The sequence below is a fragment of the Orycteropus afer genome, unplaced genomic scaffold (assembly GCF_000298275.1).
Source record: "Orycteropus afer afer isolate SDZICR_OR568_19922 unplaced genomic scaffold, OryAfe1.0 scaffold00070, whole genome shotgun sequence".
In the NCBI taxonomy this organism is placed as follows: domain Eukaryota; kingdom Metazoa; phylum Chordata; class Mammalia; order Tubulidentata; family Orycteropodidae; genus Orycteropus; species Orycteropus afer.
In genome coordinates this window covers 9,932,169-9,956,882 of record NW_006921657.1, presented here as the reverse complement: position 1 = coordinate 9,956,882, position 24,714 = coordinate 9,932,169, and the positions used below count along the sequence as shown (strand labels likewise).

Below are 24,714 nucleotides of genomic sequence, written 5' to 3'. Positions count from 1 at the left end.
AGAGCCTACCACCTAGTGAGAGGTTCTCTGTCTGACCTCAACTAGGTTCATCCTTTTATATCACTCAGTAAAACCTTATTCTTCCCTGTGTATTTATCATAATTTAATTAAATATCTAGTTTCCTTATTAGACTGTAAGCTCCAGGAGTACAAAAAACATGTTTCAATCTAATTCACTGCTATCTGATTTCTTGCCAGGTATCAGGCATCCAGCAGGGACACAATAAATGTTCACTCAAGGGTTTCTGGAATTCTGGGCTGGCTCTATTTACAGCCAGGATTCTCTTACTCACTGAACCCTCAATAATTCAAATCCAGTTTCTACAAAATATCTGTTATTTGCAAACAAGTTTTGAGAAAATGGCTTAAATTCTAGAATCAGTGAATTTATTAACTTATTTAAATTACAGTCTGTGAGCATGGTGGTAGAGGATGAAAACATGGTTAAAGTTCCTTTTGTTTTTTAATTTAAATTTCTAAATAATCTCAGGAAATGTGAACACAGTCCTTACATATGAATCATACATACATACATATATATATATATATATATATATATATATATATATGTTGTTGTTATATACCGTCGAGTCAAACCTGACTCATAGCGACCTATCCTTGGGCTTCCGAGGCAGTATCGCTACGGAAGTAGACTGCGCAACCTTCCTTCCGAGGAGTGGCTGGTAGGTTTGAACCAACAGCCTTCTGGTTAGCAGTCAAGTGCCTTAGGCCCTATGCTACCAGAACTCCTATATATGTATGTATGTATTTATTTACATATTAAGTATACTTTGGTTTCTTGATTCATGAATATACTAAGTAATGAATCAGAAGAAACTGAAGTATACTCAAAAACCTTCTGTTTTACTGAATATACTTCTATCAATAATCTCTCCAGACAAGGTTTTAAGTACTTACTGAGTGCTCTTTTAGGCACTGAGAATATAACAGTGAAAAAAAAAAACCAGACAAAAATCCTGCCTTCGTGGTGCTTAAACTATAGTGGAACAAAGGGGCATCAGGAAATAAAGATAGATAAAATTTGTATTATTTCAGATCCAAAGGAAAATAAAGAAAACAAAACAAAACAAAAACACAGGAAAAGGAGCTAGGGAGCACATGAGGAACTGTAATTTTAGACAAGGTGTCCAGGCAAAGTCTCTGAGAAGGTATAAAGAAACAAAAGAGGTGAAAACAAGAACTATTTGGGATTATCAAAACCAAAACCAAACCAAACCCACTGTCATCAAGTTGGTTCTAATTCACAGTGACCCTATAGGACAGAGCAGAACTGTCCCACAGCGTTTCCAAGGCTGTAAATCTTTATGGAAAGAGAATTGCCTCATCTTTCTTCTTCAGGTGAAGAGAATTCCAGGCAAAGGAAATAGCAAATAAAAACGTTCTAAGAGCGTGCCTGGAGGGTTTTAGGCTCAGCAAAAAGCCAGTAAGGCCAAAGGAGAGTAAATGAGAGAAAGAATGAGAGATAAGGCAAGAAAGGTGTCACACTGTAGGCTCTTCAAGTCACTATAAATACACTGTAAATACTACAAGTGTGATGAGAAGCCATTATTTCAATTTTATTTTAGGATGAGTGGAGGTGAGGTCCATTTCCATTGGGGAACCCCTTAAAGTCAGTATCTACAGATGTCTTCTCTTGAGCAGGTCAATTTACCCAATAAAGAAACCCTGAATCTCCTTCCTGGAGAAGTAGCAGTCAAGAAATCAAATGATGTACTGTATCAGCCAAATCTCCTGCAAAAGACCTCTGTAAAGTGTTAAAAAGCAAACATGTCACTGAGGACTAGGTGCACCTGATCAAACCATAGTATTTTCAATCACATATACATCCAAAAGCTGGACAACAAATAAGGAAGACCAAAAAACTGATGTATTTCAATTACTGTGATGGCAAAGAAATACTGAGTACACCATGGATTGCCAGAAGAATAACCAAATCTGTCTTGGAAGAAGTAAAGACAGAATACTCCTTAGAAGTGAGGAAGGCCACTTCACTCCAAAAAACTCCCAGAAACTACTAAATGGTTTCCAGAGTAGTTGGACTGTGTTGTATTCCCACTAGTACTGTATGAGAGTTCCTGATGCTGTGTATCCTTGTTAGCAATTAATATTGCCAGTATACCTCATGTTCGCTGTTCTAATAGGTATACCATACTTAACTATTAGCACAAAAATGACTTAATCTCATGTACTTTGGATGTGTGATCAGTAGGGTGGTCCCTGCAGAAGGACATCATGCCTGGTAAAGTACAAGGTCTGCAAAAGAGACTTCAATAGATGGACTGACACTGTGACTGGTACAATGGCTTCAAACACAGCAATGGCTATTGCAACGGTACAGGACAGGGCAGTGTTTCATTCTGTTCTATGAGTCAAAACCAATGCAATGGCACCAAAGAGCAACACCACCACCAATTAGCCTTCTAGGTGCCATTCTCAGTTTTACCCCGTTTCCAGGATTTTAAAGACTCCAGACTTATCTTTTGCTCAGTAGAAGAGGGAACATAGGGGTCCAGTGATTCCTTTAATTAGCTTTGAAGTAATTTTACTGCTTTTAGCCCAATTCCACATCTCTGATCCTCAGAGATTTGAAGGTATAAAATGGGATGCCTCTTCATGACTGTCCACCTGGAGGCTTAGGATTAAATTTTCTCTGCTCTAAGCCATCTGTAACTTACTACTATTTTCCATCTTCCAGAGCTGTCTCTTGTTCATTTTATTTTTTAGGGATGGGATAGGTAGGTATAGTTCTACTTTTATTCCTTTATTGTCTCTCTCGTGGGATTTTGTAAAGCAGAGATAAACATGTTTACTCCACTATCCTTAACCAGAAGACACCAATCATTGTTTTCAAACATTTTTATTCCTTAATACACAGTATAACTGACTTTTTTCGGTATGTATTCAGTTCTTTTTTTTTTTTTTTAAATTGTGATTTGGGTGGAAGTTTACAGAGCAAATTCACTTTCCATACAGCAGTTCACATACACTCTGGCTCATGACATTGACTACAATTTACCCCAATGCAACAGCTCCCCTTCCACTTCCTCCCAATAGTCACCTCTTCCCTGTGTCCTTCCCTCCCATGCCCTCCTGCCCCTGAGCTATGTCCCTGTGCATACATAGCCCTTCTATTCTCCCATGATTGTTCTCTCCAAGGAGTGGATCTACCTAGTGTAAATGTTCACCTCATATGCCTGTCTTTCAGTTCTGTGAGTATTACACACATGTGTAGTATTGTGTAACTACCACCAAATCAGAATACATACAATTCTATCACTCCAGAAAAACCCAAGAAACTACTAAATGGTTTCCATAGTAGTTGTACTGTTTTGTATTCCTACTAGTACTGTATGAGAGTTCCTGATGCTTTGTATCCTTATTAGCAATTAATATTGCCAGTATACTTCATGTTCGCACTTCTAATAGATATACCATACCTACTTATCAGCACAAAAATTATCAGAGGATACTGAAATATAGAGAAATTTATAGGCCAACCCTGAATACATCTTTCTCATAGTTAATCTCACCTACAACTCTGTAGTAAACGTTTTCTCTGAAGAAGTATCTGAGAATTACTTGGATAGAGAGGATGAAAAAGAAAAAGAGTGTTTAAAAAATCCCCAATATTCTCTCCAAATTCCTTTTTATTAGTTAGAGAGAAAAAAAAAAAAAATCAATTTAAAACTTGCTTCTAAAGGATATATTTAAGTTGCCAGAAATGAAAACCAAGGGCATCATTTATTCTCTGCTAAAAAAAAAATCCACATTAAGATTAATTAGAAAAAAAAGAAAGCAAAGATCTTAAGGATTACAAGTGCTCTTCATAATGGTTTTCCTAGGCCTTTACCTTTAGCTGGGGCGTCTATTCAGCTCGTTTCACAGTTACGTTTCTTTCTACATGAACGTCACCAGTATCCCAAAATACAAAAATGCTATCTCTAATTTACAGGAGCTTTGGTGGCATAATGCCTAAGGCATCTGACTGCTAACCAGAAGGCTGGAGGTTCAAACCCACCAGCCACTTCTCAGAAGGAAGACTGGGCAATCTACTTCCGTGGTGATACTGCCTCAGAAACCCAAGGAAGGGTTGCTATGAGTAGGAATCCACTTGACGGCAGTGAGTTTAGTTTTTTCACTCGACGGCAAACAACAATTCATACACAATTCAAATTCACTGTGGGGTAAGCAGTGTAGAGTGTACTGTTTTAAAATGACAATAAATTCTGTAATATGGAAAGAATAAATGGGAAGATTTCTACCAGTAAGTTTCAAAAGAAATAAAATTCTTTTGGCTTTTTTATTTGAACAATGTCATAGATTCATTTTCCTACCTTTTCCAGTTCCTTCCAATCATAGTTTGTATTTCCAATCACCATAGCTTGCAGCTCATTAGGCTGGAAGAGCTGAAGGACTTTTCCTCCACAGACCTTATGAAAGCCCGCATGAAAGGCATCAAATAGGGAAGCCACTGATTTATTGAATATGTAATCCACATAAGCATCAACAAACTCCTGGCTAGAAATAGAAAAGCACGCATGTACAGATAATTATAAAAATAATTTTTTTATGGAGAATACATAATCCTATTAAAACTTTGAAGGTTCTAGCTTTTTTTTTTTTTAACTTAGCTACAAAACCAAGAAGGTATAATAAGTAGAGTTGCAGACTCATTCTACAGTCGTTTGTAGCCTATACCCGTAACTGAAATGTGGCATTTGCTAGTAGGCAGAACAATTCAAATGACTATCAAAATAATTTTTAAATATTCACAAATTGAGAACTTTCATGTACCACACCACACACATGCCTAAAAAGAGTAATCTGTTAAACTATATTCCAAACCAAATAATCACAGCCACTGCCACTGAGTCAATTCTGACTGATAGCACCCCTGTTGGATTTCCAAGGCAGTAAATCTTTAGGGAAGTAGATTGCCTCATCTTCCTTCTGTGGAGTGGCTGGTGGTATGAACCACCAATCTTCTGGTTAGCAGTCAAATGTCTTAGGCACTGTGCCATCAGAACTCTTTAAAATATATTAGGTGATGAAAAATAAGACCTTTGGGATCCAGACTATCTAACAGAATATAGAATCTTTTGTTTTCTCTTTGGGTTTCAAAGAATCTGAACACCGTTTATTTTTAATGTGGCTATCTAGTCAAACAAACAGTGAGAAAAGGTACTATAGGACTTCAGTATTTCATACTCATGTCTTCCAAACAATAAAGGATGATTCTACAAATGGGAATACTAGTAATTTTAAAAGCTACAGATATTCTGCTTATCAAGTCAATAAAGTTAAAACAGACCACTCTGAAATATACCAGTGTTACCTGGGCCTAATATCATATGCTATTAGGTTCTCTTTAGTAGAAACATTTTTTATTTTATTTAATGTAATGCAAAATTTTATGATTAATATAGTCAGAAAGTCAAATCTGTTTATACTAATAAATCCATTAGGCATAAAAGGTTAAGCTGTTTTAGGAGATGACATCTGGTGGCATAGTGAGTAAGGCACTTGACTGCTCTGTGGAAGGAAGACTGGGCAATCTGTAAAGATTTACAGCTTCGGAAACTCAATGGGGTTCACTATGAGTCAGAAATGACTCGATGGCAGTGAGTTTAGTTTGGTTTTAATAGTTTCATTATTTAACTAGGATTTGTAGTACAAATATAAAAATTCTTTAAATTTTCTGGGAGCTAAATAATCTGTGAAATAATATAATTAAAACAATTAGTCTAACAATAGAAACTTTAAAAGGAGGAAAATACTCTTTCTAAATCATAGTCAATTTTTTTAAGAGGACAGCTAGAAGTACCTAAAATTTTCACATCATTTAAAAACAGTTTTATTGTTATCAAAACCAGGTATTTGCATAGTTTAAAATGTCAAATAGTAATAATCATAATAGCTAGCATTTACTGAGCACGTACATTTGTTAGAAACTATTCTAAGCATCTTACAATTACTGTCTCATGTAACCCTAAAAACAACTCTTCTAAGTAGGTATAATTATCACTCCATTTTATAGACAAGGAGATCGAGGCATGATGACATAAACTAATTTACCTTAAGCCACACAACTTTAAAGAAGCAGAATCAGGATTAAAATCACTTGGATTAAGTCCCTTACAAGAGCCACCAAGTTAGTTTGTCTAAAGAATTAAAATAAAATAGAATAGACAAAGCAGCTTTCTGTATTGCACACCTCTCTACCTGAATTCTAGCTATTCAAAGGCAACTATTTAACTCTTTTTTGCTATTCCTTCTGATATTTACCTTCAAATTTCTAGCCTAGTTCTGTTATTCCTTGATTTTCATTTTAAGTATCATCTAAAGGCACAGTTTACCTTGTATTTAATTGTCCCGCTCCAACATTCCTCTTCCCTATATTCTCATTATATATTTATATAACAATTATTGGTTCAATAATCATTAGTTAGTATGATTATATATATTGTTCACACCTAAACTACAGAGTATACCATGGTTACATTTCTTAAAGAGAATTTTTGTTTCCCTTAGTTTGCTACTTCCTCCCTGTGGTAGTTAAATTTGTATGTCAACTTGGCTGGACCTGGCAGAGTGGCTGAGCAGCTGGTGGTAGTTATTATTCTCCATGATGAGTGGCAATCAACTCCCTGGTAGGATCTACCACAAGCAGCTAAGTAGCTGCTTTTGGGATGTGGTCTGCTTCCTGTATATAAGGAGAAGCCTTGGGGAATGGTCTCTAGCTTATGGCAGGCTGGGACCCTGCATGTAGCCGTGTCATTGTCAGCAGCCTGCCATGCTCTGCTGACCTTGGGACTTAAAGGGCTTAAATTAATGGCCTGCCATGTGGTTTGGTAACATCAGGACTGTGCCTCTTTGCTTGTCAGCCTCCTCAGCCAGCAGCTGTCTGAGTGAAGAAACGCCTCTAGCGCCAGTGGGCCAGAAGCAGGAGGCAGAGCTGGACCCCCAGTTTGAGGGGCTTTCACCCAGCCCCTAGAGCCTGGCACTTTGAACTCAGACTTCTAGCCTTCCGAACTGTAAGAGAATAAACTGTTTGTTCAAGCCATCGCATTTGTGGTATATTCTCGTCAGAGCCGGACTAGATAACCAGAACACTCCCCAACTTCTCCAATAGAAATGTCAATCTCCTCTCAATTCACTCAATATATTACATAGCATGAGTTTCATTTTTTCCCTAGAGATAGCCATTCTGGCCCTCTGTCCTCCTGATCCAACCTGGACTGGTTGTTCTTTCTAAATCTAAATAGCTGCTGTCCCTTTAGAGGGAGTTCCTCTTTGCCTCTCTCCTGTATTGGATCCTTTCGCCCCTACCCCTAATTTTTCGACTCCTGTGTCCTCCTCTTTCTTGGTTTAATTCCTTGTTTTGGTAGAACATATCCTCCAGTAATGTCCTGTGAAAAATATATTGGAAGTAAATTCACTGAGACTGCATGTATGGCAATGTTTTTATAAGTTACATACTTAATAGTTATATATATATATAGAACTCTAAGTTAAAAATAATTTGCTCCCAGAATTTTGATTCTCTAGCTTCCAATGTTCTTTTTTAAATGGCTGATGGTACTTCGATTTTTACTTTTTTTTTATACGATTTACTTTCTTCTAGAAGATTTTAAGATCTCTGTTTCTTCAAGGATTTAAAAATTTCATGTAACTTGCCTGGCATCCTTGGGTGGTACAGACAGTTAACACACTTGGCTACTAACTGAAAGGCTGGAGGTTTGAGTCCACCCAGAGGTGGCTTGGAAGAAAAGCCTAGCTACCTACTTCTAAAAAAATCCACTATGGAATTTTTTGATAAGGTTGGAAAACCCTACGGAACACAGTTCTACTCTGACACATGGGGTCACCATGAGCTGAAGTCGGTTCAACGGCAACTGGTTAACTGGTGCCTTGGAGTGGTTCTGTTTTCATTTCCAATGCTTTCAATCTCGCAAGGCACCTCATTTTGTTATGGAAAGTTTCCTATACCATTTCTTTGATAAATTTCATTCCATTACATTCACTGATTTCCGCCCCCACCACCAATTTTTTAATAGTATCCACCTAGATGTTACTCTTAACACTTTGGGGATATTAATTTCAATTTCTTTTAAAGTTTTGGTCTTCATTCTGCTTGGTTTCTGTTTCTTTGGCGTTCTTTACAACTGTTTTCGTTTGCTTTTTCCTAAATGCCTATTGACTTTTGGCTATTCATTCACAATTAAATTAAGCAGTTTCTCCACAGAAGAATCCTCTGATATCCACAGTCAAGATGAAGGGAGCTACACGCTTTCACTTAATCTCCACTTTCAATTCAGCCTCTTCTCTTTAGCTGAGATGAGGTATCCTCAAAACACAGTCCCTTTAGTTTAGCCTCTCTGGAACGTACACTTCTGATCTGCTGTCCAGACTACTGTCCAGTAGTCTACATTTGCCAGACCACTGATATGCTAAAGGAAAAGAATTTCTAACTGGTTCTTTTTACAGCCAGTCTTTCTGTTTTTAGTATTCTCCCAAGGCCCATACACTCTCCAAAGTACTTTGTATTCTTCATGCTTAACCCTTTGTTCTGCAACATGAACTGCCTGCCTTCTTGGCCTCACAGTCCATCTTATGTTGCAGCTTTCTCTGATTGGCTTATATTAGTTACCACTGTTATCTGGCCTCCAAAAACGTGTTGCTACTCTCTCCTCTCTATTCTCTTTGTTCTTGTGGTTAAGATTTTTTTAAAATCCCTTCAATGATGTTTTAAAGGGACTTCAGGAGTAAAAAGTAAATAACTTCTTCAACAACCATTCAAAAACTAAGTTTTAGTTGAGTAAAAACTTAAGGCTGTGATATTTTTCTAAATACAGGGGAAAAGAAAAGCTACCAATCGTTATAACTATCACTAATATGGCCATAATTCACTTACCGATTTTGTTTGTTAACAGCTGTGTCTGCACCATTTAGAACCAGCTCTTTCACTTCTGTTGCACCAAAGTTTTCAACTGTGATCTATTAAATTTTTTAAAAAAAGTCAACGTCAGACTCAAACCTTTAGAGTATTTTAATAATCTATTATATTCTAGGTTTCTTTTGTTAAATGTAAATAGTAAATTTGAGGTAATTTTCTGCTACCATTAAGGTTACTTGTGACTTCTTCATAAAAGCATGACTAAAAATTTTCATCCTTTCTAGTAGTCTGAATTCCTATCTTGACTAATTATAAATCACTAAGTGTTTAGTTAATTAAGAACAGGAAACTGGTTATGCACAAAACTTTAGAAAAGTCACTTTAGGAGTAAAGCATTAGAAAGGATGTTTTCCTGGGACAAGTGATAGAATCCAAGTTTAAATGTGTATTCAGCTTAAAACAGGTAACATTATAATCGTTACTTCTGTATTTTTTGTATCTGCCTTGTCGAACGCTTGATCACAGGTGGTTTTTCCACTTTATGTCAGTTATGTCACTTTAAGACAGTCGGTAATTCTCAAACTTTTTATTAATCTGTTAAATCCTCCAAATATTACCATTCCCACCTTGCATCTTTTCTCTTTCTTTTCCCTATTTTTGGAATACTATCTTCTTATTTTAGAACATCTGTTTAGTATCTGCTAACCAGTGCTGGGATCATAATGTATGGAAATGAACAATACATCCTTGCCCTGGAGTTTACTATACAGTAAAAGAGAGGGAAATGTGATATGTAAATAACTCACTATCATAAAATAATGTTATAATAAACATAAAATTTCCTAAGATGATACAGGAAACAAAACTGATCTAACTAGAGGAAGCATGAAAAACTGAGGAAGAAATGCCACTTGAAAAGCACCTATAAGGATGGGTAGGATTACACATATTTTGAAGCCCATTCTAAATCTATTATTCTGCAAACAATAGAGAGCCACTAAAAATCTGAAAGAAAGAAATGGCAGGGTGGAGGAATGTTTGTCTGATTTACTATAGAGTTCTTGAATATACTAAAAGTTTATACACTGCTGATTAACAAATTAGAAATCATCTTGCTTAGGTCCAAATTTTTCAGAGAATTAAGATGATCAATAAAGATCCAAGGACAAATGATAAAATAAATGAAATAAGGGAATCAATTGAAAAGAGGAACCAAAACTTCCAAGTAAATAGAAAAAGTCCAAAGATTATATTCTCAGGGGGAAAAAAAAATTATGAAAATAAATTTATCCATTTCATGTTAAATTTACTATATTTTGCTGTAACTCTATTATGTGGCATTAAAAAAATAAATAACCAAAGAACGGATAAACGTCCTTGGGGGGAGCAGATCATTTTTCTAGCAAACTGTATGACAGGAGAATGAATATGGTATCTTTTGTTAGCTTTGATTAGAAGATCATAAAGTGGGCTGTTTTAGAGGAAAACAAACAAAAATTAAAAAGAAAAGAGTTTCATCCCTTCCCCCACAGTCTAATTTACAACATTCAAAGTACTCCTTTCTAAAGTGCTTTATCGTAATTCTTCTGGATTTTCTCTTCTTATTGCCAAGTGGTCTAATTCTGCTAGATCCTCATTTGTCAGTGGCTTTGCATGTGACTGGGTAAGTTATTCAACATCCTTCTCACAGATTTAACAGAAGTTTGCAGCTTTTAAAAGATCTGTAATTTCATTTTCCAAATAGTATTCCAATGTATTTGCATTTGTACTGTGAAAGTCATCTAACAGCGAGTGACTAAGACAAGATGGACAAAGGATTCTGTGAAGCAGAAAGGCATGTCTGAATGGGAATTAACCTTTGAAATGGTACGTTCATTAATGAACATCCTTATGTTATGATAACCTTTTGCTTCTGGAAAAATTCCTATAATTACAGGCTAAAAAAATGAACACCTGGATTAAGAGGACTGCTAGAATTTTTAAAAATCTTTGCAAAATGATAAAGCACACAGGCTCTGAAGTCACACATCTGGGTATGAATATTGCTTCTGACATGTAACAATTATTTTCAGTTTTCTTTACCTGTCATATGGGGACAATAATACCAACCATATGGGATTTTTATAAGACTTAAAAAATAATGCATGCATCATGCCTAAACCAAAAAACCAAACTCGTTGCCGTCGAGTTGATTCTGACTCAAAGTGACCCTACAGAACAAGAGTAGAACTGTCCTCCAGTGTTTCCAAGGCTCTAATCGTTACTGAAACAGATTCCTACATTTTCCTCCTGTGGAACAGTTGGTGGGTTTGACCCGCTGACCTTTTGGTTAGCAGCCAAGTGCTTACCCACTGCACCACCAGGACTCCTTCTGTATTGTGCCTAGCACATAGTGAATGCTTAATATTATTAGCTAAAGGGTTCTTTAAGAATCGTACCCACCAAAATAAAGAAAAAACATAAGCCACATCTGTTAAATAAAAGAGCTAATGAATAATCAGGCTAACCTATGTCTTTTCACCTTACCGTAAAATTAAGACAAAATGTTTCCTCTATATCATCTTCTGGATAATCCAGTAATTGTTGCATGCTTCTGCAAAACAACATATGTTCTTTTGAGGTAAAATATTATTGGGTATTTTGACTGTTTTGCTTATGAATATCTATTTCTTATTCACTTTTTGAGAAGTCCTTTTGTTAATTTGTACTTTTATGTTTGCTTCAGAACAGTGATGTGTAATGGCACACTTATAAACTCTGAGGTGGAAAAAAAGTACCTTACCTATCCATTTGCAACATTTGTCCTTATATACAATTTTTATTTCATTTGTATGATAAATAAAAAAGTAGTTTTACATAGTCTAGCTAGGAATGAAGCTGATCAGAAGTAATAGTCCAAATAAATCATTCAACTATTTCGTAGGAAAACATGATATTCTGATATTTATTATCTGATATTCATAAAGTATTATAAAACCATTGGAAATACAGCAAATGATTTTACACTCATTATCTTTTAGCAGAAAATTTTGGTTTCAAGTAAAACAGTAACTGATTTTCCTTTATTAGAAGGATTTTTGTTTATCTGAAAATATAACAAGACAAAAACAAAACAGAATTATTCCTAGAAGGAAAGTTCTCTGTCCATTACCCATTTTCTACCTCCCAAACTCCACCCCTGACAATGTTTTAACAACTAACCTTCCAACATCAGGCACTAGTTCTTTCAAATCATCCAGGGATGGCTTTTTTTTCAGTAGTTTCTTATATAAAGCCAAAGGAAAATGGAGGTCCACAATAGTAAAGTTATAAATTGCTAATCCACAGATAACACCAATCAAATGGAACAAATCACTGTCTTCAAATGTCTAAGACATAAAAGGAAAGGAAAAAAACCAAACAACTTAAAAGTTTGTTGAAACTTTAACAAACACTACAAACTTTTTTCAAGTTAACACTAAAGTTTAAACTTTTTTTTGATTATAAAAACACATGCATATAATATAAAAATCTGAAAATACAAAAAACAGAAATGAATGAGAAGAAAAAAGTTCACCTTTATTTCTATTTCTCTTGGATGAAATTAGTATTTTTTACATATTTCTAGTCTAATGACAACAGGAAACTGCCAGAAATTCAAGCCAGATTCAAAAGATGACATGAAGGAGGGACATCACTGTTGTTAGATGGATCTTCAATTAAAGCAAAGAATACCAAAAAAGATGTTGATCTGTGTTTTATTGACTATGTAAAGGCATTTGACTACGTGGATCCTAACAAATTATGGATAACACTGCAAAGAATGGGAATTCCAAAATGTTTGTGCTCATGAGGAACCTGTACACAGACCAAGAGGTAGACGTTCAAAAAGAATTGCTTCAAAATCAGGAAAAGTGTGTGTTAGGGCTGTGTCCTTTTACCATACTCATTCAATCTATATGCTGAGCAAATTACCCAAGAAAGACCACATGAAGAACAATGCAGCATTAAGACTGGGGGACGATTCATGAACAACTTAGAATACGCAGATGACACACCTCTGCTTGCTGTAAGTGAAGAATACTTGAAGCACTTACTGATGAAGATCAGTTTGGATTATATCTCAACATAAGAAAGCAAAAATCCTCACAATCAAACCAATATGCAACATCATGTATAAATGGATAATAAGTTGAAGTTGATAAGGATTTCATTTTATTTGGATCCAAAATCAACGCCGATGGAAGCAACAGTCAAGAAATCAAATGACATACTGCACCGGGCAAATAGGCCTTAAAGTATTTGTTTGCAGTGTTGAAGAGCAAAGATGTCACTTTGAAGACTAAAGTGTGCCTGACTCTAGCCATGGTATTTTCAATAGCTTCCTATGCATGTGAGAACTAGACAATGAATAAGGAAGATCGAAGAAAAGCTGATGCATATAAGTTGTGGGGTTGGTGAAGAATACTGAAAAAATCATGGATTGCAAGGAGAATAAACAAATTTGTCTTAGAAGAAGTATAGTTAAAATGCTCCCCAGAGTGAGAGTGGCCTGACTTTGTCTCATCTACTTCGGCCATTTTGTCAGAAGGGGCCAGTCCCTGGAGGGTATCATGCTTGATAAAGGAGAGGGTCAGTGAAAAAGGAGATGGTCCTCAACAAAATGGATCAACACAGTGGCTGCAGAGATGGGTTCAAGCATAGCAATGACTGTGAGGATAGTGCAGGACTGGCAGTATTTTCTTCTAAGTGTTAAAAAAATATAAATCTAGCTGAGATCACTAGACACACACACAAATAAAACTTCCTAACTAGGTTTTTCAAGAAATAAGACATTTTCCATGTCATTAAACATTAAGTTAATAAACAAAATTATCAGAATTTCTTTCCTAATTTAAAATATAATGTTGTTGTTGTTATGTGCCGTTGAGTTGGACCTGACTCATAGCAATCCCTCCTTGGGTTTTCGAGGCGGTATCACTATGGAAGTAGATTGCCCAACCTTCCTTCTGAGGATACACATCCAGAATTTGGAAAATAAAAAAGAGATGAAAAATACCTGTAACCTATACTCAGAAGCAATGATTTACATTTATTTTTTTTGTATTTCCATCAACTTTAAGTCTGGAAAAATAATTAAAAATATAAAGCTTTTAAGGCTTTAGCTCATTTTTCTAATTACAACATGAGCATACTTTTACGTCATTAAATATTTTTCCAGAACATGACTTTTAATGACAGCACATTACTTCAAGTATAAATACTCAAAAACCAAACTCACTGCTATCAAGTTGGATCCAACTCATAGTGACCCCTCCTTGGGTTTCCGAGGCAGTATTACTACAGAAGTGATTGCCCAGTCTTCCTTCTGAGGAGTGGCTGGCTGGTGGGTTTGAACCATGAGCCTTCTGGTTAGCAGTCAAATGCCTAGGCACTATGCCACCAGAGTTCTTTGATAAATCAGCTATTTTACTATAATTGGACATTTAGTTATTAAAACATTGAAAATATTGTTTCATTTTTTTCCTCATCAAGTTAGAGAAGATAATGATGTTCATAAAAAATTCTGTGTGACTGTTTAGAGATTAAATAGTATCTCTCCCTCCTGAAACCCCTTCACACAAGAAGAAAGAAATAAAAAATACCATAAACTCACAGGAAAAAAGATAACAGGATAGAGTTTACAAGCATTAAAAAGATGTTAGCGAAGTTTCAAAGGAGGAAAAATCAAACAGATGAGTGGTAACTGACTAGGTGAAGCAGAAAAAACAAAAACATTAGCTTGCAGGAGGAAAGACAATGAAAAACAAGGTAGTTTGTGCTACAAGCTCATGAACTGAAAGAATCAGTATCTATGAGTCAAGGATAAGGATAAGCTAGCTGAGTTAGAAAACCGTAAGACTGAAAGTCAGAGGTATTCGAATGGATCTGAAAATAGGACAGTTGGTGGAAAGTCCTGTTGTGGAAAGGTTGGACCAAAGAGGCTCTGCAATCTGGGACAACTGAAGGGTCTATAACGAACAATGAGCGGATCCTAGCTTCCCTTCTCTGAGTTCAGCTACCAGAACACTAATAAAATCCACTGCTTGTTCAGTTGATTCCGACTCAGCAACCCTACGAGACAGAGTAGAGCTGCCTCCTATGGTTTCCAAAGCTGTAATCTTTACAGAAGGAGACTGCCTCCTCTCCCCTCCATGGAGGGGCTGGTAGGTTTAAACCAACAACCTTTTGGTTAGCAGTTGAGTGCTTTAACCACTGCTCCACCAGAGTTCCTTGCAACACTGACAGCCAGGGTTATAATCTTTCTTGAAAACCTCAAGTGAAAAACAACTGTATATATATACTGACAATTTAAGAGTTTCCCCTTATCACTCTATGGATGAAAACAGTAAATCAATAAACATATATACACAGTATCTAGGTAGCTTTTAAGCAACAAACTCCTAGTTGTTTTTGTAGACAGCCACTAATCACAAGAAAAAGACAAAAGACATAAAAAGGTAACCTGCAAAATTTAGAGGTACTTCAGGAAACAAAAGAAACATTAAAAACAGAAGGGGAAGTACTAAAAATAGTATTACCTATTGCCATCAAGTTGTTTCTGACTCATAGCTACCCTACTAGAAAGACTAAAACTGCCCCAGAGGATTTCTTAGGCTATAACCTTTATAGGCACAGACTGCCACATTGTTCTTCTATGGAGTGGCTGGTGGGTTTGAATTGCTAACCTTTTCAGTTTGCAACTAAGTGCTTTAACCATTGTGCCACCAGGGCTCCTTAAAAGCAGTCATGGACCATAGATAAATGAATAGTTGTGACTTTACTTACAAAAATATGGGCTGGAAAGAATTAGAATTGTGGACCAAATTTTGCTGATCTCTGCCCTAAATGATGAACGACTCAATGATCCTTAAAGATCATTTAATTCTTCCCACAAGAAAGGTTAACCTGGTAATTATTATACAATCTCCAAATTCAAATAAGCACAAAAAAAGTCAACATTATTTCTGGACTGATTTTCCCCTAATTTATTTTGCTAATTTGAAATGTATGGTAACTATTAATGTGTTCTGATGACCCTAGATCCAGACAGTTTAAAATGTTATAAAGCGGATTTCTGAATAAAATGTTAGGAATCCAGTAATTATTCTCTTATTTACTGAGTTAATGTATTCAAACGTAAGTACATACTCAGAAGTAATTTAAATGGTTAGGACTTTTTACCTTATCAGAAAACCAAATGAGCCTGGAATCTTCATAATACCTAAACATGCCATATTTAGGATCCAATAATTCCCTCATGATGAGCAAGAAAAATTCTTTGCGTACCCCTCCTGCATCAACAGCATCTTCTCCAACAAAAATAACCTAGAATAAAACAGCACAATGCAAACACCGAATAGACTATAAAGAAATGAAAGTACATACTGGAGAGCCCTTGACATTTATTATTAATAAATGCTCAGCAATTATTAGCTTAAAATTAAAAAAAAAAAAAAATATATATATATATATATTTTTTAATATAAATACCAAAGATACATTAAAACGAATAGGAAATGGAGGAGAAAAAAGAGGTTTGCTTAACAGGCACAGAGTTTCTGTTAAGGGTGATAAAAAAAATTGGAAAATGGATAATGGAGATGGTTATATAAGTAAAAAATGTTAAAATGGCAAATGTTTTGTTATATATTAATTTTACCACAATAAAAGTAAACAGATTTAAAAAAAATAGGAAAACACTAAATACCATTTCTGAGTAAGATTCCCAATTATACAGAAGAAAACATCAAATTACCTTGAGAGGCTTTTTGTAATCTATATTCTTTGTTTTCCTAAGGACTTCCATTGCATCTCCTACAATATTTTCTCTACGCACCACTAGAATTAAGCAAGGATTCACAGATTCAATCACTGGGAGAAAAAGAGAGGAGACATTCTGTCTGTGGGCCTGGTCAATAGCCATCTAGGAAACAAAAGATTACAATTTTAATAACAATGCTACAAAGAAGTACCTCTGACTACATAAAATAAACTCTATTTTATTAGATAAATATTTATTTAATATTTTTATTATTATACATATATATTATATATATAATATTATTTAATATTTATTTAGATAAAAATTTATTAGATAATTAGATAAGGAGCTCTGGTGGCACAGTGGGTAAGGCATTTGGCTGCTAACCAGAAGGTCAGAGGTACAAAGCCACCAAGCTGCTGCACAGAAGGAAGATGGGGGCAATCTAGGATATGCTGTAATTCCTGTAGCAACCCCTATGCTACTGAATGCACAAAGCACCCAACCGTTTTCTAGTACAGCATAATAAACTGTTTATCTGAATTTTTAGAGTACCATTTTGAATTTTTTTATATTCATGTATGTGGGGCTTACATTAACTTCACCCAATATAATTTGATCTTTGTCTTCTGAGAGGTAACTCTAAACTCTTGGAATTTCCTAAGAGAGCTGCCTTTGCTATCTATAGGTCTCTAGACCAAACCTGACAGATAATGCTAGTGAGGTAACTTGCATGGGGACTAGCCAGGACAGAAAGACTATCTTTTTTTTTTTTTTTCTCCCAGAATTTGGTAGAGTCTTTATTCAGCTATAGCCGGGCTGTAGGGAATTTAAGCATTCTCCCCAGCTGCAGCTCTGAGCCTGATTTCTGCCAGAAAGACTATCTTGTGATACAAGCCAAGCTGGCTGGATAGGGGAAGGCATGACTCAATCGTGCCTTCATAATGAGGCCCCCAAAAAAGCTCTGGACAAGGAAGCTCCCTGGGCTTCCAGATTGGTGAAAAGCACTGATGAACCTAGGAAGTTAGCATGTCCCTTTCTGAGACATGGACGCTTAGTGTTGGGGACTCTCCCAGACCTCATGCTATGCGACTTTTCATTTACAAATTTACTACAGGAAAACTGTAATCATAAGATACCTTCTTTGAGCTCTGTGAATTACTCTAGCAAATTATCAAGCCCAAAGGAGGACTGGGAGCCAGCAGGTCAGAAGTGAGGGGGGCTGAGAATTTCAGAGCTAGTAGCTGGCATCCTAAAAGGAGTAGTGGGAAAATGCTAAATTTGTAGCCATCAGGGCAGAAGTGAGGGGAGCCTTGGGGATTCCCAAGCCTATGGCTAGTGTCTGAAGTCTTGGGCCCATTTGGCAGTCTGGAGAATTGTGTTTTTTAACTTGTAAGTGATGACCAAGCTTTGGGTGGTTATAGTCAGAGCAAGAAGCACTGCATATTGCAGCTGATGTCAGAACAGAACAGAGAAGTGAAAAGTGGGGATGTTAATACTACTGTTACCATTGCAGTCGATTAAGAAAAAGTGGAAAGATTGGATTTGATTCATCCCCATAATGTGTAACTAATAACACTGTTAAGTTAAAAAAGCACGGAACTTTGACAATACTGATAAATTAAAATTAATGGGGTATGGGTGGAAAGTGGCGAGAAAAAGAGAACAGCATAAAACAAACCTCTAAAGGAAAATAAGGAGCAGCCTGGCTAAGGCAATATTATGGAAAGTCATCTAGCAGGGTGATCACTATTACATGCTCAGAAACCAAGGCTTTGACCTTTACCATTTAAAACTTTTTGTTTTCCTGTGGTTTCCCCTGTGCTCTTGCTCTAAAATGGAATAGCATATGTTAAAAAAAACCAAGTTATTAGCTTAATGTTTTAAGTAGTTAGTATAGGGACCTAGAAAAAATTTCTTCTCTTAATGAAAACGTAAACCAGCAAATTTCTAAAATACCCCCACAAAATCAAAACTCACTGCCATCGAGTTGGCTCTGGCTCACAGTGACCATCACATGGGGATTCTGAGGCAGTAAATGTTTACAGAAATAGACTAAAGATCACCTATTATGGCAAGTTTCAAATATTTATTTTGAATGTAAGTATCACAGAAACAATTCAAAAAACCCTCAAGTCAGATTAGTACTATAGTACCATCTTCCTTCTGAGAAGCAACTAGTGTGTGTGAACCGCCTACCTTCTGGTTAGCAGTCAGAGCCTTAGGCACTGTGCTACCAGAGTGTCTTTAAATACCCTCTGTTGTTGTTGTTATGTGCCGTCGAGTCGGCCCCGACTCATAGCGACCCCTCCTTGGGTTTCCGAGGCAGTATCACTACGGAAGTAGGATTGCCCAACCTTCCTTCCGAGGAGTGGCTGGTGGGTTTGAACCGCCAGCCTTCTGGTTAGCAGTCAAGTGCCTTAGGCACTATGCTACCAGGGCTCCCAAATACCCTCTAGTGTTTATTATTTATGTTGGAGGGATTTGAACACTGAATGCATTTATTTGAAAGGAATGAAAATAGCTATCACAATTTTAGATTTTTTTAATTATGTAAAGTATTTTTAGAATATTATGCCAATGTTTCTTCTCATCTTTTCCTTAGCCTTCATAGCCAGGTATTTTATATCAGAGAAAGAAACTCAGAAGCTATTTTACATACAGGCTCAAATGATGAAACACAGCTACTACAACCTTTCAAAGTCATAATGTAAAACAGTTTTTAAAAGCCTCATTATGAATGAAAGAATGCTTAATATTAAATGGCAGGTAGGGTGGAGAAGGAAGCAAGAAGGGATGAGATGACAACCAATCTTATTTATTAAGAAAACCTTCTTCAAGGAAACTTCTCCTAACAAGTGATGGAATACCTCCTACTTTAACATTATCTTACCTCTAGTCACTATCACTTTTTACCAATTATATGAACAGAAGATATATAATGAAGCAAGACAAACCAGCATTTTTATCAAGCAAATTAGTAACGGGAATATTTAATTTAAAAATATGACATTTTTGTAATAAAAGAAGCTTATTTCATTTTTCAGATATAAAATGTTTAAAGGCTAAATTATTGTATTTTCATCGACATACATATAAGCAGCCCTAATAAGATTACATCCATGTCACAGTCCTCTTTATAGGTACCCAAAAGATAGACACAAAGACATGAAATTTTTCTAAAGATAACTTATTATGACAAGTTTCAAATATTTACTTTTAATACAAGTATCAAGAAACAATTCACAAAACCCTCTTAAATCAGATTAGTATTATATAGTATTTTACCTGCATCTGTAAGACTGCATCTGTTTGTAACAGAGTAGTTTTTGCTTGGGCATCAAAGACGAAAGGATATGTGCAGATTGTAACAGGAATATCTGCCAACTAGAAGTAAAAAATTAACTTATTAGTACAAATTGATTTGTGATACACCTCTTTTGAATATTGTCATTTCCTGAAAAGCTGACTGTGTTTTTGGTTTATTCACTATTGTGTATTCAGGAATTATAAATATGACATATTGCATATTTCTGAATTTAGAATTTTTGTTAATTAGATGAGGCATTGCTATAAGCCAGTAAAACATATACATTGTAAATGATAATACAAGTATTTTCTGCCTAACATATATTAACTCTGAGTTTCAGTAAGCAATTTTTTTCCAAAATTGGTTAAGTTCTATATTATCAACTTAACAGCAACAAGTCTGGTTTTGGTTTATGTTAAATATAGTCTGCAGTTCATATATTAAGTTTGAACTCTAGCAACTGGCCAATATCTGAGGCCCACGATAGTAATCTATTCATTAATAGGTATTTACTGAGTGTCATTAGTATGTCCAACAACCTGTTCATTCATTTGGAATATAAAATAAGCACTACTAACGATATTATTATTCTCTATTAGCCTACAGGTTGGGAGAACTTATCTATTATTACCATTACCAAACATCAGTCACCCATACACAATTATTTATCCTAGTAGATAATGCAGTGATTGGCTGCTGAGTATTTTAACACTGTAATAAAATATAAACAGCTATGAACTATCAGCTACAGATTCTTGCAATTGGAAAAGGATCATTTCCTACTTTCTACTCAATAAGGCAGTATTTTTGTGACAGCCCTAACAGAGCTCCCGCTTTAAAGATTCTAGGAAAGATTTCAGATACTCTGAAATAATCTACTCCTTTTTCCAGTGATTATTAAGTTCTTTATATTAAGCCCAAATCTGCATTCCTATATATCACTCTACACCTCTTCATTTCATCCCTGAGGGGAAGTGTATATAGTTTAAAGATCATGCTTTCCCTAAGTTGTCTTCTTTCCACGTTAAAAATTCCCAGTCTTTTCTACCATTCTGAAAATAGTAGTTTCCACCTCTTCCAATCTAACTGCCTTCTTCTAAATGTATTTTAATTTATCCAAGTCTCTCTCTCTTAACTATAGCCACACCAAAACCAAAATAACTTAATGTTGCCCAATTAGTACAGAATAAAGTGAGACTATCAACTTGTTCTGAATCCTATAAGTCAACATGTAAGAAAATTTGATGAATTTTAACCTTACAGTTAATTACTACCCTTCACAGTATTTTCCGTATGTTACCTCCACCTTGGATTTGTATTACTAACTAACTACCGATTGAAGAAAGTCCTTTTAATTCTCTTAAGTATCAAAAAGATATAGACGATTTCTAAAGCCCATTTGTCCTGAAAACTCTGTTGTTGTCAGGTGCTGTCAAGTCGGTTCCCACTCACAGAAACCTTATTCACAACAGAACAAAATCACTGCCCAGTTCTGTGCCATCCACATATTCAATTCTGTGTTTGAGCCCACTGCTACATTCATTACATCAATTCATCTCATTGAGGGTCCTTCTCTTTTTCGCTGACCCTCTATCAAGCATGATGTTCTTCTCCAAGGACTGGTACTTCCTCATAACGTGTTCAAAGTAGGTGAGATGAAATTTCACCATTCTTGCTTCCAAGGAGCAATCCAGCCATACTTCTTCCAAAACAGGATTTCTTTGTTCTTCTGGTAGCCCACAGGATATTCAGTATTCTTCACCATAATTTAAAGGCATCAGCTGTTCCTTGTTCTTTCTAGTCACTATACAACTTTCACATGCATATGAGGTAAATGAAAATATCATGGCTTGGGTAATGTACACTTTAGTTTTCCAAGTGTCATCTTTACTTTTTAACACTTTAAAGAGGTCTTTTGCAGCAGTTTTGCCCAATGCAGTATGTCAAAACTCTGTGATTTTCCAATTGTATGTGCTACTTCTATTCGCAGATAAGGAAGCAAACAATATTAGATTTATAATTTAAGCTAACTCAAAATGCTTCAATGTGTCAAGTATTGGGGAAAGCGCACCAAAAACTAAAACAAAAAACTCTAAAATCCATATGAGATAAAAGACTTATAATAACTTTCCCAAGTGTTACAAGATGGTTTAGGGTTATTAGTAAATGAAGTCAAAGTGCTAGAACTTTGTATATTGAGGCAGTATGTGAGGCAAAGTGAGGAAAATGATCTTACAGAGTTTAATTACTTTTTAGACCATTTCAAATACTGTTTGTTTAAACCTTAACATCATTTCACATCTCTAAGAGAAAATGTTTCTGCCTTACTGGTAGGTATTAGTTAAACTTAAAAACAGTTTGCTTTTTATATTCTGACACATTCAATTTTATACACTGGAAGATTTAAGGAGAATAGAAACTAATTTTAACATAAGAATAATATGAGTATAATGTTAATTCAAAGAGAAGTTTTAATTTTCTTTAGAAAATGATTCTGAAATGTAATAAGGGGTAATCTTTCTAGAGTCCTACTTTAAATAACAATGATACACATGTTTTTTAAAAATCACATAAAAGAGGAACCATTGGTTCCCATCACTTAAGACAAAACAGTTTATCTCACACTGAAAATGAAACTTTATTATACCAAACTTACCTCAGTTAATCCATGGTTGACATCCTAAAACAGCAGTGCAGAATGTAACAATGAGGAAAAAGCAATGTTAGTGTCCAAATTTAACTATTTCTATTCAAAGTAGCATGGCATATATTTTACTGCAGCATAAAAGTAAATTAATGAGGTAGACCAAAATGTATCTATACAATAAAACTTACCCTTTCTACATGCCCCTTAGGTACCTGTTATCTATAAATGCAAGAACTCTGTTTCAGGTATCTTAAGATAATAAAATTATCAGAGGCTTGAACCTAGTAAAATTTGGTTTCAGCAACTAAGCTCTCTGCTGTTCCATGTACAGAATTTAGATAGAATAGGGAAACTGGTTCTAAGTCTGACTTAGCAAGTAAGAACTAAGACTTTAAGACTTCGTAATAATTTTGACAAATACTTGAAAGTATTTACTTAGTTAATTAAAATGCTACATGGTATGTGCCTCATACCATGCACAAAAACATTCAAAATGAATTAAAGACCTAAATATAAATATAAAAACTAAAACCATAACATTCTTAGAAGAAAATGCAGGGGCAAATATGCCAGGCCTAGCTTTTAAGAGACCAATCAAAAATAAAATATATATAAACAAAGGCACCAAATAGCAAAGACAAAATAATTAAATGGGACTGCATAAAACTAAAAACTTCTTTGGATACTTTATATCTAGTAAGAATCTAATAATTAAAATAACAACAAAATGACAAATAACACAATCAGAAAATGGACAAAGGACTTAAACAGACATTTCACCCAAGAAGGCATTCAAATAGCCACCAAACACATGAAGATGCTCAACGTCATTAGTCATAAGAGATGCAAATTAAAACCACAATGAGATACCATTTCACTCCCACTAAAATGGTTAAAATTAAAAACAACAACAACAACAACAAATGTTGGATAGGATGTGGATCAGTTGTACCTTATCTAATGCTGGTGGAAATGCAAAACAGTGCAGCTGTTGTGGAAAACAGTGTGGAGGTTCCTCATAAAACTAAAAATAGAACTACTATATTGTGGTGGCTGTTTGTACTTCATCTTGGCTGGGCCTGGTTGAGTGGCTGGGCAGCTGGATGTAGTATTATTCCCCATGATGAGACTGGTAATCAACTCCATGGTGGAATCTACTGTGAGGCTTAGGGATGTGGCCCGCTTCCTGTATATAAGGAGAAGCCTTGGGAAATGGTCTCTAGCTTATGGCATGCTTGGACCCTGCATGTAGCTGTGTGGTTGTTCGGCAGCTTGCCACACTCTGCCGACCTTGGGACTTTCAATGGACTTAAATTAATGGCCTGCCGTGTGGTTTGGTAACATTGGTACTGTGCCATTTTATTTGTTGACCTTGGGCTTGTTACTCTCAGCAGCCAGTAGCTGCCTGAGTGAAGAGATGCCTCTAGCTTCAGTAGGCCTTGAGCAAGAGCTGAAGCCCAAGGTCTAGGGGCTTTCACACAGCTCCTAGAGCCTGGCAATTTGAACTTAGAGTCTCCGAACTGTAAGAGAATAAACTCCTGTTTATTAAGGCCATCATTCCATTTGTGGTATTTTCTTGTCAGAGTGACACTAGGTAACCTAAACATATAGGACCCAGCAATTCCATTCTTAAATATATACCCAAAAGACTTGAAAGCAGAGACTTAGAGAGCTGTTTATCAATGTTCAGTGCAGCACTATTCTCAATAGCCAGAAGATGTAAACAACCTAAGTGCTCATCAACAGATAATCAATAAATAAAATATGGTACATACACACGATGGAATACTACTCAGTAAGAGAACAAAGTCTTCATATAGGCTGCAATCTGCATGGTGCTTTAAGTCATTATGCTGAATGAAGTAAGTCAATCACAAGAGGACAAATACTGTATGACCTAACATATGAAAAAAAACAAGAACAGGCAATTGTATAGGGACCAAAAGCTTGTTAGTGGTTACCAGAGGCAGGAGGGACGGGGAGTAGGGGATTACTCCTTATCAAGTACTGAGTTTCCATTTATGGTGACAGAAAAATTGCACTAATCAAGGGTATGG

The 24,714-nt window shown here is 35.7% G+C and overlaps 1 protein-coding gene across 1 annotated transcript in view; it reads right to left on the bottom strand.

The window, feature by feature from the left end:
- HERC4 (HECT and RLD domain containing E3 ubiquitin protein ligase 4) overlaps positions 1-24,714 on the bottom strand; it is a 133,215-nt gene that overhangs the window by 3,740 nt on the left and 104,761 nt on the right. The window contains exons 15-22 of the mRNA XM_007940695.1: positions 22,667-22,690; positions 19,989-20,087; positions 16,695-16,862; positions 16,121-16,264; positions 12,119-12,285; positions 11,444-11,510; positions 8,936-9,018; positions 4,356-4,539 (exon numbers count right to left, since the gene is read on the bottom strand). Coding sequence (XP_007938886.1) covers positions 4,356-4,539; positions 8,936-9,018; positions 11,444-11,510; positions 12,119-12,285; positions 16,121-16,264; positions 16,695-16,862; positions 19,989-20,087; positions 22,667-22,690 — 936 coding nt within the window. The remainder of the gene's footprint in view (positions 1-4,355; positions 4,540-8,935; positions 9,019-11,443; positions 11,511-12,118; positions 12,286-16,120; positions 16,265-16,694; positions 16,863-19,988; positions 20,088-22,666; positions 22,691-24,714) is intronic.